A 16,035-nucleotide genomic window follows, 5' to 3' on the forward strand; every position below is an offset into this window, starting at 1 on the left:
GATTATCTTCGTCTAGCTCTACCCCAAAACGTGTTTTGAAACAAGTTGATCACCTTTCCATCCCGGTGACAAAATTGAACGTCATCGCTTTCGCGTTTGGTCTCAAAATGTGCGCGTGTGGCAAAAAGTGGCTCCAACATATCCAAGAAAGACGGAGCTTCTGTCCAGTCACATTTGATCAGCGTTGCGTAAATGCTGCAATTGGAGACAAAGTGAAATTGGTGAAAGAAAGCGATCTTGCGCGCACACACGCTTGCTTGCTAACCGCAGCTGTTGCTCTCCCACCAACCGAAGGCTGCCATTCTGGTAAATGGAGAACCATGAAAAGCATGATTTATAGAGCGCAGCATTTCAGTCGAGAATGTACACAAAAGAAGCCACATTTGATTTGTTGGCACATTTCAGTACTTTGCAACGGTCGAATCGTGACATAAAATAGACATCACAGGCAAGGCTTGAAATAACTTTAAAAAAAATTATTATTATTAAAATTCCACATTCGTTATGTTATCGTTTGTTTAAGAAAGCGCACCCGGCGGCTACGTGTATTCTAGGGTCACTAATGTAGTCGTGACAATACATTGTAGTGCGTAGGGGGCTATATTAAATTAGCAAACAATGATACCGCGAGTCTGCAGTCAGGGATGTGCTGTTGTGCTAGTTCTGCTTTACACTTTATCTTCATTTTTACATGTGAAACGATTCCAAATTTAGGAAGTTCACAGGTCCGTTACGCAATATTTCTTCCTGGCTCGCTGGCATGGCGGCCACTTATTTCTAAACGGCGTGATGCGCCAGTCTGCAGTTACATTGGCCAGCGTAGAAAAATCGGCGTGAAGATTTGGGGCAGAGATTGGATTGTTTGAGTTTATTTGACAGGCAGTCAATCGCGTGGCACATATAGACAAACATGTTACACTCACATGCACGCCTGGACAACTTAGCCTCAATTTACCCCACAGGCGTGCTTTTGGACTGTGGAGAGAAGCCAGAGGACTCAGAGTACATGGGGAGAAGATTCAAATTGACACGTGTAATTCGGCGGCCCTTGCTGGCTCCATGAAGCAAACGGAATCCACGCTGTCTCGATGTATTGCTTCCGCTGAGTCATCATGGTAAAGAAATCTGTACTCAACATTGGCCCTGCAGTATGGGAGGCGAGATGAGGGCTGGTGCACTTGCACCAGGCAAACCGGTTGATTTCAGCAATACCACAAATTGGGCGGGTCGAGTTTACAAGCATTATTATTATTATTATTGGGGTATTTTGACGCTATTGTGAAAATGCACAACGCCTTTTTTTAATTAGAGCAGAGATGGATTGAAAATGATGAATCGTGAATGTAGTACAAGCGCGCTTCTTTGACTAATATCCCACGGGTCAGATTTGAGAACCAGCCTACGCCAAGAGAGACAGCTGTTGCAGTCATATATCGCCACCGACAAGCACACTGGAGGCTTTTCACTAGTTTTGGACGACTTTGAGCCCCTTTCACCGCACAGCAACAAGTCATCTGCGCGTTCCAGCCAATCCTCTTGGGACGTCCTCAACATAGCTGGCAGGAGCAGTGGTTGCAGATCAAATGTTGACAACTTGCTAGTAGCAATTCGAAGCATTAAGAATTAAACAAAATAGGGGAGTAAAAATAAATAAATAAAATAATTAAATATATGAGCTAAATCTCAGGATACCTCGTCAACCAAGCGTGTTGAAACACAAGTGGCCAAAGGGCATTAGAAGCACTGGGAAAAATCTTTTATGATTCAACAGAGCGATTGGATGTTTGCAGAGCTTGGGGAGGCTAATGGCAGCTAGCGGGTTAGCCTCGCCGGCATCGTTTCCCATGTGAGCTCATTTGACAGCGAGGGGGATGCACGCCATTTGGCAAAGTAACCAGCGCGTTAAAGCACAGCAATCTAAGCGGGGAAAAAAGTGACATAAAAGTTGGGAGCAAACTCACCCTTTTGTGTCTTTACGGAGTTGTTGAAGCAGGTAATAAATGAAAAAGTACGTGAGTAGCCCTTTTCGGCGACCTTGGTAACTCGGTCCGTCCAGCTTTCAGTCACAGCGCTGACCACGCCCTCTGGTCTCAGAAAAACACAGAAAAAAACGGTCCAGCAGATAAATCCCACCCATTCAAGCTGTGATTGGTCCATATTAGGGACAGTGCAAAATTAGCCAATTAAATTTCACTCAGTCGCCTCTGTACAAGTGTTTGTGTTTTTATACACACACACAGTACATACATACATATATATATATATATATATATATATATATATATATATATATATATATATACTATATATATATATATATATATATATATATATATATATATATGGACAACCCCCCCCCCCCCCCACTTACAGTTGTGAACATGTTTGGACATTGTGCGCATACTTTGCCCTGAGAGACGCAATGCATAAAGATTCCTATTGACAGCAACATGCCGGGCAAAAAATACTTTTTAATGGCTTGTTTACAAATAGCTTGTGGCGTGCCTGCCCACTCATCATGTGTGAAAGCAAACAGCAACATAAATCTTTTCTGAAAGCCTGTCTGAGAGCATGCCGTTCTGTACATCCCTTTTTTTTTTTTACAAAACAGCGGGGCTGATTAACACAATAACCCCCCACACTGACGATCGGGGTAATTGCCTTTGCTGACATGTCCACGCACCACATTTACGCAGTACTGTATATGTATGATATGTGTGTATGCATGTATGTAATTTTATGCATGCCGTTTCACTGATATTTTGTTTCATTATGATGATAACAGACGTTTCTAAGTCCAAGTAATATGGGGGCTGAAAAAAAAGTACCGGTATTTTTAATCCAATACTGACATCTAGTGGCGTAATTTTGTATTGTTGCCAAAAGGGGTGCAAAAGCCCCACTATTAATATATTATATACCGGTATATAAAATATTAACCTTGTTAAAATAATGAGGAAAACACATTACAGAGAGACCATGTGCATGCATCTTTTAAATTGTGTGATTTAAAAAAACGGTATAAATTCATCCATATAATCCTCATGGGTCTGCATTCATTGGAAAAAATTAAAGTGGATTAAACTGAACTAAGCGATAGTGTTGAATTAATATATTTGAGCCTTTAGGTGGCAGTAGCGCATTTCAGTGTTTACTCACGACCTGGTTCGCTGGGTTTGCATGCGGAGGTCCCAACTAATCTGCAATTAAAACACTTTTTATTCCGTTGGACCAGATGCATTTGAATTGATTTCATCTGTTGTCGTGCGTTCGGTACGTTGGTTCACAGACCAACTCAGACCCCACTGCAGGCTGCTGAAATGTTGAAGAAAAGTGCTAAAAATGTCACAACACATGCCCAATTATATGAAATTGGAGCGATTTGGGGCGTTGAAGTAAACAGCCAGTTGAAGTGTGACCGCAATTAAGCGCCAGCATTGTTTTCGTGCTGTCTCAAAGTGGTCACCTCTCGCTTTTTTCCTTTCTCTTGCTCACACACACACACACGCGCACACACACTGGCGCGCCCGCATCTTGACAGTAAACAGCCTTTCTCAGATCTACCAGGCCCTGCAGACTTTGCAGCAGTTGTTGGATGTTGGTTGACAGTCTCATCTGATTATCTTGGTCACAACCCCTGCTCCATCCTTCCTTGGTGGAGGTTTTGAAAGAAGAGCATCTGTCATACGGCTTTAAAAAGATAAAACTACATCAACGGTCTTTGTGAATTAGATGATGCTTAAACCTATGGCAAGACTGCATTGCATGAACGAGAGAGAGCTTCCTTCGCTAATGTCATGCAACCCCCGAGTGAATCGTTTTGCATATGAGAACTGCACTGCGTCACACTGTTACATCAAAAGAATCGAGATTCGTCCATCCATCTGGAAGTACAACGAAGGGAAGATTGAACGAGTCGATGAAGTGATGGAAAATCATTATTTGGGTCACACAAACCCTGATTAAATGTGGCTATTTATTCGTGGCGCCATTGCTAGGTTTGGAAGTGTTGCAATTCTGAGAAACTGATTACAGTGGAATCAGAGTTGTGTGGTTGGGTGGAACACACACAGACGGGGGTGGAAGGAAAGGTCCTAATAAAAGAGCTTTGCACATATTCTGCATGGACTCCAGCGAGTCTGTTTCCGCCTGTTCTTCGTAGACCGCTGAATTTAACTCTAAAAAGACAAAGTGATAGAAAGGGAGAAAGAAACGGCACCCTGCGTCGAGTGAATAATGTATTAGCCCTGAAATCTACATGAACTATTTCACTCCGCGCTTGAATTACGTAATGCAGCCCCTGCTGGATGAAGCGTCCCCCCATCACACCAGAGAATCAAGTTTTCTTGCATAATACTGAAAAACAGAAGAAAAACATAAGTGGGCAAAAATTAATTTCTGCTTGGCCATTATGTGACCGGGGACAGCAAACTACTGTGGCAGATAAAATAAGGAGTCTTCTGTGTGTGCAAAACGCTCATTAAAATAAACAAAGCTGACGCTGTTGGATTTTCTTTGTCTGCATTTGTAAATTGCGGAGAGTTCAGAAATGGGCACTCTGACACTCGCTCAAAAAAAAACAGCAACAAAAAAACACACACAATGATGAAGATTCCGTGTTAGATTTAGCCCCTTGCATCCGAGTCATATGCAAAATAAATTTCCTGAATAAACTGCAGCCTATCAGTCGATCAGAACATCAGGCAATTGTTGTTTGTTCACATTTTTTTTTTTAGAATCCTATCAACAATGGATTACATTCAACAGGTCCACTAATGGCATTTTCATTTGACAATGGCCTCAAGCAAAACGCCCCCACATTCCATCAAGTGAAAGTCGACAAAACGCAGGGCAGCGTCAGTGGCTGATCTTCTGTATGTTTTCCACTGCGAAAAAAAAAAAAAAAAGCCTGTGTTTTGAAATGTCTCCACTTGCTCTCAAGGTTAAAAGCAGAAAAATGGCCATGCTGAGGCGCTGCGAGGCATGAATAAAAATGAGGCAGGAGATGAAAGTAAATCAAGGTCTTGTGAAAAGAGGCAGCTGTGAATTGCTGGTGATGAAAAAAAAAAAAAAAAGCTTTTCAATGATTTTGACTTACGATGCTTCTTCCTACTATCCATACATAAATGGTGGAAACGGGCTTCTGGCTAAGCATGACGGAGGCGAGTCCACTTTTTTCCTCCTCACAGCTGATGAAGATGAATATCTGCTGCCATCCAGACAGGTTCCCCATGACTGATTCCTCTGCTTGGCTTTCCGAGCATGAAAAACTGCCGGCGATCAAATGTCAGTATGCGTCTATCATACATTTGTCATGCAGTAGAATAACACTGTTGGAGATTAAAAAAAAAAAAAAATCTAAATTGATCAATGGCAGCCTGGTAGTCCAGTGGTTAGCACGTGGGCTTCACAGTGCAGAGGTACCGGGTTCGATTCCAGCTCCGGCCTCCCTGTCCCTGTGTGGAGTTTGCATGTTCTCCCCGGGCCTGCGTGGGTTTTCTCCGGGTGCTCCGGTTTCCTCCCACATTCCAAAAACATGCGTGGCAGGCTGATTGAACACTCTAAATTGTCCCTAGGTGTGAGTGTGAATGGTTGTTCGTCTCTGTGTGCCCTGCGATTGGCTGCCAACCGATTCAGGGTGTCCCCCCCGCCTACTGCCCGAAGTCAGCTGCGATAGGCTCCAGCACCCCCCCGCGACCCTAGTGAGGATCAAGCGGCTCGGAAGATGAATGAATGAATTGATCAAATGCTTAATGACTCTTTGTTGTCAGTAGCAGCACTTTCAAACTGGGAAATTAAAAACAAGGGGAAAAAAATGGTTGCCGGTCCGTGAACCGCATGTACTTGTCTCAACTAGTGCATGACTCAAAAAAGGTCGGGGACCACTCTTAAACAGTATACACAGTATACATTGTCTCATTTATGACTAGACATCTTTCTCTCCACTCACACTGCTCTCTCCATTTTTCTGTCCGCAAATAGCCAAGAAAAACGAATTAGGCAAATTGTTATTCCTGCTCGGCTCCTGATGAGCCTTGCCGTTCGTTCCCCGAGCTCCTCACATCAGACACACTCGCAAGACTTCAATCAATGGCTCTTTCATTTTTAGAAGCAGCCACCCCCGTTATCGAGACAAAGCAGCCGACGCCTGACTACCAGGCAGGCGTGTGCAGCCAGGAGCTCACTCTCGCCACCCTCCTCCCCCACTTCCTCTTGCGCCCCCCCCAACACAGGGAAAGCCTGCCAGGGAGAATCCCGGGATGACAAGCTGACTCCAAAGGAAAACACGAGAAGTGGAGGAGATTTTCCCCTTCTCCCCATCTTCCCTCCTCCTCCTCCTTCTCGCTTCTCCGATTCTGCACTGCATGCATCCTCTCTTGCTCAGTCATGGAGTGTCGCCCTCACTCACTGATTGGTATGCAGGGCCAGGCCCGCTCTGTTCTGCAGTGTGGATCTGCCGCTGCGTGTCAGCGAGAGAGGGGAATCGTACTGCAGTGGCGGGTGGGGCTCGCCAACATGCTTGCGCACCTACAGAAGAGAAACCTCCTTCTCCCATGCGCCAGGAAAGCCGTTTTGGAATAATCATCCGAGGAGCAATATACTGTAGTATGGCATACAAACCACTCGCACGGTCTAATCTGATTCAATACAAATGCTTCCTTGTTTTAGATTTACAGCCTCAGAGAGTGATTTTATTAACATTCTGCTCTTTTTTTTTTTTTGAGGTGTAATACTTTGACTCGGGCAGTAGGCGGAGGACACCCTGAACTGGTTGCCAGCCAATCGCAGGGCACACACGGACCCATTCACGCTGCCGATCACACCAAGGGACAATTTCGAGTGTTCCATGAATGTGCCACGCAGGTTATTGTGACGCGGCAGGAAACCGGATTACCCGGAGAAAACCCGGAGAACCACCTCATTAAGATATGTATAGTAAGTATAAATGAGATAATAAAAGGGTTGGTTTCCTCGTGTTGTTTGCTACAGAGTGACGCTGTCATGCAATCTATTTCTACGTACAATAGGCTACAGGGCATCAGAGTTTAATATTACAGCCCATAATCCACTTTAGAGGACTCATAAGCTGTAAATCAAGCAAAACGCGGTGGCTAAGCATCGCGGAAGACACTTAACGTCTCGATTAGCATGCTGCTGGTATTAAGGTGGAAGATGACAGCCAGGTTTGCTTCCTCTGGACAGTAACGTTGGAAAGCGAAAGCGGCCAAGCTTTTCACTGCACCGGTGCGGAGACCTCAGTGGATTTTCTCTCCCGGCGCTGCTTGAGCCCAATTACACTTGAAGCAATAAATCCTTAGCAATGCAATTTCCCCTCTAGATAAGATCTGGAGGGCTTCGACACTCCTTTTCCACTCCAACACGCCCACAGAGCTTTCCCTTCCTTGTTTGTTTCCTTAATCATGATTGCGCATGATATGTCTCGCTTTATAACCATTAGCGTGTATTATATATTCTGAAAAAGAAAAATTCTTGAAGTCCAGAGTGAAAATTCTTTCAAAACTGCATGAACGTGGACGCCATTCGTTTGCTTCAGAATGGTCAGCCCGCACCTGTGAAACGCGCCGAACATAAACATCCTTCTAATGCGAATGAGATTCCTCCCGCGGGTCTGAAAATGGCATCTAGCAACTCTCAACCTTCAACCGCAGACTCTTTTGGATGTGGCTTTTAAAATTTAATTAAGTCTCTGTTGCCTATTTTTAACAACTGGCTCAATGATTCAAAGCCCGCGTTGCCTTTTTTTCTCCTCTGCTGGGCTGTCCGCGTGTGTGTGTCATTGTAGCGTTGGTGCAAATTTGCCTCACGGTGGGCCTGCGCCGGCGTTTGTCTGCATTTTTGTCTATTTTCCTGACGTGCCCATCAACACGATGGGCATCCATTAGAAAAGTGAGCGAGTTTCTTTTCATCCCTATCCGTGTTCTGGGCACATGCATAAACCGCGCTCGGAGATGAATCATGAAATGCCACTCTATAGGGACGCGAACCTGCTCTCATTTGTGAGATGTGAATGTTTTCAAGCTGAGATGTGAAGAACGACTTGAAGGGAAGCAGCCTTTTATTTTGCCGGAGCCTGCTCATGAAAAGCTCTGTTTCTGAATAATAAAGCCCGATAAGGCAACCATCTCGGTTGGCCCACGATCAAACAAACCGCGTTCTCAAAGTGACCTGGCTGTCCTTAATCTGCTCTCCACTCAAGTCAAGACAAGAACAGGGTTGGATTGGAACCACAGAGAACTTCCCAAAGCCACCATAACAAAATGTGATTTCATTCGTTCCGTTGACGACACAGTCTGGGGTTCACTGAAAGGAAACGCTTTGACTTGGAAGTACCTTAGTTTTGTTTTAAACAGCAATCGGGTCATTTTTAAGGAGATCACAAGAGTTGAATAAAGAAAGAATACAAATGTACAATCTTCATGTCATCCGCATCTGTATGCTACAGCAGGATACAAAAGAAACTAAAATTATGTGATCCTATCTTAGCTTATCTGACGGTGTCCCTCATTGGGGATCTTCTCCGCAGAGACCGGGAACGGTGCGCTGGAATCACACAGAAGAACACGGGTAGAGCTTCGGCTCTCCCGCGGCCGCCCGACAAACACACCAGAGAGTCGGCACATTGTGTTTTATGACATTTAGTCATATAGCCGTTGGGACGGTCTTAAAATGAGTCACAGTCTGACTCACTGCTGCTCTTACGGCCTAATCAAAGAGAATGATGACGACCCAGAGGCAGATTTTGCGATCCTCCATAGGACGGTTATGCTCTCATCGGCCACAAAATTAGATTTTGGTCTCCTATTTTTGTATGACAAAAACCTGGAGTGCGCAGACTTTCTATATGCACCGCACATCTCGTTTCATGGTTATGATGAGATGAATTCAATCACTTAATTGTACAACAAAGTGATCCCTCCTGCATCCTCCTCTTTCTCCCGTTCTGTCATCCATCCATCGGCAAAGGCTGCATTTATATAAGACACGCAGTTGCCGCGGCACTCAAAGCCAACTGCGGTAAAGTGGATCTCCATCCCGGCCGGCCTCTGTTGTGAGAGAACTCCAAATGGCATCGCCGCCCACTCGGAATTAATGGAGTTCGTTACACACAAGGGGGGGGGGGGATTTTCTTCAATAGAGGATCTGCAGTGTGCTCCAAGCCTCTCCATTCCAACGCAAGCATCAAAGTTACTCTGCTGAGTGGGGTAAAGAGGATATTTTGCGCCACAACTAAATCCACACCCCATGTAACTGCTTGTGGGGCGAAAAAAAAAAAAAAATAATAATGATGAATACTCCGAAACATGTGTCGTCATTCACATTTGTTTGGATTCATGTTAAATCAAGAGCAATGCAGAAGCTCTCAAAATGAGCGCCGCGTGTGTTATTGTCCTCATCGTTCATCACAATGATCTGCTTGTTTTGGGAGCTTGATCCACAATGTGCACTTTAAGCGCAAAGCAATGCAGGTGTCGTCGGTGAATAATCTCTTTCCCAATGTGATTGCTTCAACCTTTTAAGGTAATTTATCGCAACAGAACACACAGGCAGCAGACATCCGTTCCAAATAGCCTGATCTGCATTCCAAGTGATCGCTCACTCCTGACATGACAGAGAATTATCGCCGATGCACATACCCCCCCACCGCCCCGCCCCAAAAAAAGGTCTGCGTTGCCATGGTGAAAATATGCGTCAAGGGAATGCTGCTGTGCAAGACACAACACAAATGCAAGCCTGGAGGACTAAGGAGACATTCTCCATTTATAAAAAAAAAAAAAAAAAAAGAGACACGCGCACTCACACAGGCAAAATCTTAATCCTCCAGGACAACATGTTCTGGTGAATTTGCAGCTCTATTTCTTCCAGCACAGCTGGCTCAGGGCCCCACTTCCCGGGCTAACAAGGCCTGCACGAGGCCACTCAGTCCCCCCCAGATGAGAGCTGCTGGCTGGGCTACAGAAAACGATAAGAGCAGGCTGTGCCAACATTGTCGAAGACATGCACCGAGAAAATTAACCAACGCTTCATAAATCACACACATTTAGAGCTATGATTAGTATTCTGTTTGTTTGTTTTTTTTTTTTATTTGTAATCCCGCTAGCCTCAGCTACAGTGGCCTGCTTTCAAGTCATAGCCGAGTTTGGTGAATACTAAAATAGAACCGGTATTGATCTCCCCGCTAGATCTCGTTACACATGTCCTATTTATCCTTGCAAATATGTTTGTTGGTGCGGCAGTTTGTCATCGCGCTGTCACAAATCGAATCAAGAAGTTGCACGTCAACATAAGAGGAAGCTGGAAATTTTCCACTGGAATAAAAAGGAATAGTTACTACGATGCTGGACCTTCAGATCTAGGGGAGTGAATAAATGCTCAGTTTTTTTCTGCTGCTACTTTGTTGCACCTTTTCTACCACGACCATCCATCCATTTCCTGTATCGCCACTGCTCTGCGCGATTGGCTGGCGACCATTCCACTATGTACCACTGACTGGTCGCGTCAAAGTTTGTGGGCCATCACATAAGGAGAAGTGGCATCGAAAATGGATGGAAGGACAGATGGACCTCTATAGCAGCTAATTGGGGTCGCCATGACGATAACAGCCGCCCTCTTCAACTCATTACAAGCCAGTGGACCATCCAAACAACGTCGAAGCTGTTCATTTGCGCTAAAAATGTGACTTACTTCTGCTCTAATTCCATTTGAATGAAGACTGTGAAGAAGCAATTAGAAAAATGAATGAGGAGACGGTTAGGAACTAATTAAGTGTAGTGCATGATCATGATGTTCCGGGAAAGTAAAGGCAGACAAATGGATCGGGAGGCATTCAGAATGGAACGGTGCAGGAAGTTGGTATATTAAGATATTTTGTGATGTTTTCTTTAATCAATGTTTATCTTCTCAGTGAAAAACTGCTTTGAGATGATTGCATGACTTGGTGACTTGCTTGCCTAAGCAATTTCAGAGATGGACTCTGGAGCCTGCTTTGACGACTTCAGAGATAAACTATTTAGCCTGCTTTGACGACTTCATAGTCTGCTTTGCTTGAATTGTAAAAACTTGATTGTGATCAATGCCACTTGATTACACAACAAACAGTGTGGCGTAGGGAGGGATGAGAATGGCCACTCACCCCTCCCGATGCACACACTTTAGAGCAGGGGTGTCCAAACTTTTTGCCAAGGGGGCCAGATTTGATGTGGTAAAATGTCGGGGGGCCGACCTTGGCTGACATTCTTTACATTGAACAACAATATTGTTCAACAAATTTTAGTAAGCCAGTCTGTTTCACATTTCCATTTTTATTTTAATTTCAACAATCTTAAGAATTTCTTTTGGTTCATTTGAAACAGGAATTTGAAATATGACATATCAGTCAATCTAAACACGGAGTGATGTCTTGTTAACTCGTGAGTGATGCCCTCTAGTGTCTAAATGCTATTACTCATTTAGTGAATGCTATTACTCATTTAGCCACTAGAGGGAAGCAGTAATCTATGAAACATCACTCCCCAGTCTACGAGACCTCAGTCAATGCAACACGTGTTCCATTGCGCCCAACCTGCGGGCCAGGCGGCACTGATTTTATGACAGGGGCCGAGGGCCGGATGAAATTCGACCGCGGGCCGGATTTGGCCCGCGGGCCGGACTTTGGACATGACTGCTTTAGAGGATAAAAGGAGGGGAGCGATGCTCCTCAGCAGAGTCCGCTGCGGGTTAACGTACGAACGCCCAGCTCGTATTGAAGCTCACTCTGCTGAGGGTGTTGGCTCTCCACCCTAATGGCATACGGTAAGAGTTCTTTAGCTTCATACAACTTGTTTGAACTGAGTTATCATTTCTTTGTGGGACCAATAAAGTGCCTATTGTTGGTAGCCAGAAGTGTCATGTCGTTATTTCTGAGTGCCTATCTCCGACGATCCTTTATAAAACTTGATATTCATTCAAATTGAGTATCAGAAGTGTTTCAAAACAGAAGTGAATGAAAAAGTGGATGAGTTAAAAACAGTGGGCGACCAATAGGTCACGCCGGTTGAATTCTAATGCCGGCCCACTGCAAGTCGCCGCCTGCTGAGCCCACTGCGGACGCATCTAGCTGCGAAAGCCCATATTCATCTTTGAGAGAGAGAGAAAAAAAATGTCATTTTGCTCACGGGAAAAAGAAACGATAATACCTTATTGAGCAAACAATAATGCTCGAGTTAAAATATTTATTGTCTCCTGTCTGTCTGCCCAGAAAATACAATAAAAGTGTGCCCACGGTGACCGAGTCCTATTTGTTGCTTGTACACGGTTGGACAGCGTAGCGCATAGCTGCCTCGCGGTCGGATGGGGTTTAGAGCTCGGCTCAGGTTTTCCTGTGCGGACTTGGCTGGCAACCGGTTCAGGGCGCGCCCCACCTATTGCCCCATTGACGGCCAGAATAGGCATACTGTGGGAATTAGTGGTAAGATTTGGCGGCTACAATTGATCTTAAAAATGAAAACATGAAATGTTGCCAATAAGCACGTACACGATTCTAACGATACTCACAAGTGTTTTGTTCTGAGGAAGCATTGGTGTGAGTTTTCGTAATGATCATGCTGCGGCGGAGCCAATTTCCAGTGCAATTACTGATCATTCCAAAAGCTCATCAGAATTTGTCATGTGTGCGGGGAGCTAACAGCTAATGCGTGTGGCCAATGAGTTCAGACTTAACATCGAATGCATGTTTTAGCCATTGTTGGAAATAGTACTTTGTGGCTGCTTGGATGATGAATCGATTTTCACACAGATCTCCATCGACTACCATTAGTGCTTTTTTTTTAATGATCCCAGGAGATAGTACTGCCGTAATTTACAGATGTGATAAAGAATCAGGGCTTGTTTTGCGAGCTGAGCTCACATTTATTTCTAACACTCCCAGGGAACATGCATCAAGGCATCCCAGGCTTTGCTTACTGTGCTTTGCGTCGGGAGAAATGATTCCGAGTCGTTTGGACGCGAGAACGCCAATCTGTCTTTCGGGCTGCCACATGGTAATGGCGGGGAGAAGTAGAAGGGAGAAATGTACGGCTGACTTGATAGATGTTGAGGGACAAAGATAAAAAGAGTGATGTTTTCTGGACTGTAAATGAGGGGCCTTGTTAAGTCTGCAGCCTCCCACCTACGGCGCAACCGCATTGATTTATTGTGATCAAATGCTGCTCAGTTGCGGCTGCTGCTAAAAGATTTTAAAATGCACCAGTGGGACCTTTAATAGGAATTTTAGGACCTGATTTACTAGGATGTCAAATACGGGGAATGGAAACGGGTATGCCACACAGCGACGGCAGAACGAAAACTTAATGGGATGAAATACAACCATAAAATCAAATAAAAACGAACGATCTTCACACGTGGTGACGGTAATTTTCGTGGCGCTGCTCGAGTTTAACCCGACCGCTTCGAATCACTTTAACGTCTTGGCTATGATCTGGGGGAGAGATTTGTTCAAAAATTTCCGCTCTTTGAACAAAGAAATTGGAAAAGGGTTGAAGACTTGGCTAATAATAATCATCATAATCTGGGGACAAAAGATCACGGGGTGGCAAGGTGTGTCGTCAAGCAGAGACTCTTTGTGATGAATGGCTATCGAAATAAATCTGACTTGATTTTACGGCTGAATGATCAAAGAGCCCTGACATTTGAGATGACCAGAACCAACAGCTTCCAAGAAAACGGACGCGAACAGCAACGGGAAATCGGACCGGCGGTGGCCACCTGCCACCGTCATCGGCAACACCTGCGGCAGTCGGCGCTTATCAAGACCGCGTCTCGCTAAGCATCTCGTTGGACTAATTGCAGTTATCATCATCCTCAGCTGGAGGCGGAGCCCAACATCTGGCACTAACCTATGTCCTAATTATGTAAATATTCATTCATTCATCTTCCGAGCCGCTTGATCCTCACTAGGGTCGCGGGGGGTGCTGGAGCCTATCCCAGCCGTCTTCGGGCAGTAGGCGGGGGACACCCTGAATCGGTTGCCAGCCAATCGCAGGGCACACAGAAACGAACAACCATCCGCACTCACACTCACACCTAGGGACAATTTAGAGTGTTCAATCAGCCTGCCACGCATGTTTTTGGAATGTGGGAGGAAACCGGAGCACCCGGAGAAAACCCACGCAGGCCCGGGGAGAACATGCAAACTCCACACAGGGAGGCCGGAGCTGGAATCGAACCCGGCACCTCTGCACTGTGAAGCCGACGTGCTAACCACTGGACTACCGGGCCGCCTTATGTAAATATTGAGATGAAAAGCACTCCTAGGCCACGAATCCAAAACAATTCAATGAAACACACACACGCGAAATAAAAGCACAGCTATAACTGAGCGGTTCCCTCAAAGACCAAGAATGCTAAGACTTATTGGAGAACATGTACCGTAACTTAAAAAAAAACAAGTCTGCTCAGTTTTCTTCCCTTCTTGTTCTTCTACGTATCTTGTTTATGGCGAAGCGTGCAGCTCACTCGCTGCAGGTGCTCTGTAGCATGCAGAGGTCAACAACTGCCCTTCTCTTTCTTCCCTTACTAAATTATTCATCCAGGCGAGAACTGACAAGCCCATCACTTGAACCAGAAAGGGCACAAATCTGACAATGACATCTCTCCTCAGGTTCTGGCCGGCCCAGAAAAAAAAAAAAAAAAAAAAAAAAGTGGTGTAACTTATGCAGCAGGTCGTTGAAAAGTTGCAGAATCTACCTGCAGACATGCTCCAGCCACTTGCTCTCTGCACAGCTCTTGAGACAGCGCGTCATTATCCGGCGGATAATTTTGTAATTTTCTGATTTACAAACAAACAACACCCCCCCCCCCCCCCCCCAGCCCCTGACCATTTGGGTCCCCTTAACCCACGCTCGGCCGTTTCATACGAGCGATGGTTGTAAAAAGAAAGAGGGAGCAGGATAAACAGGGGCAGGAGGGGAGGCGGTGTGCCCTGTTGCCATGGCAATCCACCCGCAGAAGATAAATGATTTTGATTTTTTTTTTTTCATGGCTGCACATAAACATTCCGCTCCATTGGCTCTTTACCTCCTCAACTTTGTCATCCCCAAACTTTGCTTCCGTGGCATAATATTTCAAGAAGCTGCAGTTTGCTCTAGTCTACCACCGAGACAATATTGAGATGAGACATTTGTTGAAGCCGCCTCTCTCCTCGCATGCAAATAAGCCGCCGCTCGCCCCGCCGAGCCTTTTGTGTTGGCGATCATGATACGAGGTGCGGGTTCCGGATCTGGCGGCGTTCTGGTGGAACGTGTGTTGGCAATTAAACCCGAAGCAAGGTGCAAAATTGATGACATACAGTCTGGAGTATAACAACCTGCACCCAGAACACTATTTGTGTGTCATGGTGATTCGACTCACTCAAGAGAGAGATGAGCAAAAACTACATGAGAGCGGCTCGACCTGAGGGATTTTTATGACATTCTCATCATCTCCACTCTGTTGGTTTCTGCTGCGTGTGTCACATAAAAGCAGAAATGCAAGCGCTTGTTAAATTATCCACTCAATTAAAAATCGTTCTTCTTCTTCTTTGCCTCCTGCAAACGAGGCAACTGGTCGGAAAGCCAGGGAATAAATTCCCCGGCTTGTCCGATGCAAATCAAAACCCTCTATCGTTGCCGTGGGGTTGGCGGAAAGGCGGTTGCCGATTACGCATTGGTTGCGGCGAATTGATGACAGCCCGTCATTTTCACATCAGCTCGCTGGCAGGCACTTTGAAAACCATTTTGCTTAATCAACCGTGTGAACACATCGCAAGCCTTGATTTCGTCTTTGGTACTTCATAAATTCGACTGCATCTCCGCAGGATTATGTACAATTTTAATGATTTGAACCATAATTGGCCGCTGCTTCAAATGTGATCTTGGAAACGAGCAGTGCTCAATGCGTGGGTGGATTAAAAGGGTGTTGTAGCGCGCAGAGTATATAATCAAGTACCATCATGGCAGGATGAGAGATTTTGGCACGTGTCAATTCAAGCCATAACGGGCG

At 45.2% G+C, this 16,035-nt stretch overlaps 1 protein-coding gene across 5 annotated transcripts in view; it reads right to left on the bottom strand.

Annotated features, from left to right (window-relative positions):
- fam49a (family with sequence similarity 49 member A) overlaps window positions 1–16,035 on the bottom strand; it is a 30,672-nt gene that overhangs the window by 11,950 nt on the left and 2,687 nt on the right. For 2 of the 5 annotated variants that reach the window (XM_052052348.1, XM_052052349.1), the window contains one exon: window positions 1,962–2,084. The exons of 1 other annotated variant lie outside the window; for it this stretch is intronic. In XM_052052348.1, coding sequence (XP_051908308.1) covers window positions 1,962–2,084 — 123 coding nt within the window. Of the gene's footprint in view, window positions 1–1,961; window positions 2,085–16,035 lie in introns of those variants that run through there. 2 more of the 5 variants (XM_052052353.1, XM_052052355.1) reach the window with 1 other exon arrangement.

This window comes from Hippocampus zosterae, chromosome 19, assembly GCF_025434085.1.
Source record: "Hippocampus zosterae strain Florida chromosome 19, ASM2543408v3, whole genome shotgun sequence".
NCBI classification, from domain to species: domain Eukaryota; kingdom Metazoa; phylum Chordata; class Actinopteri; order Syngnathiformes; family Syngnathidae; genus Hippocampus; species Hippocampus zosterae.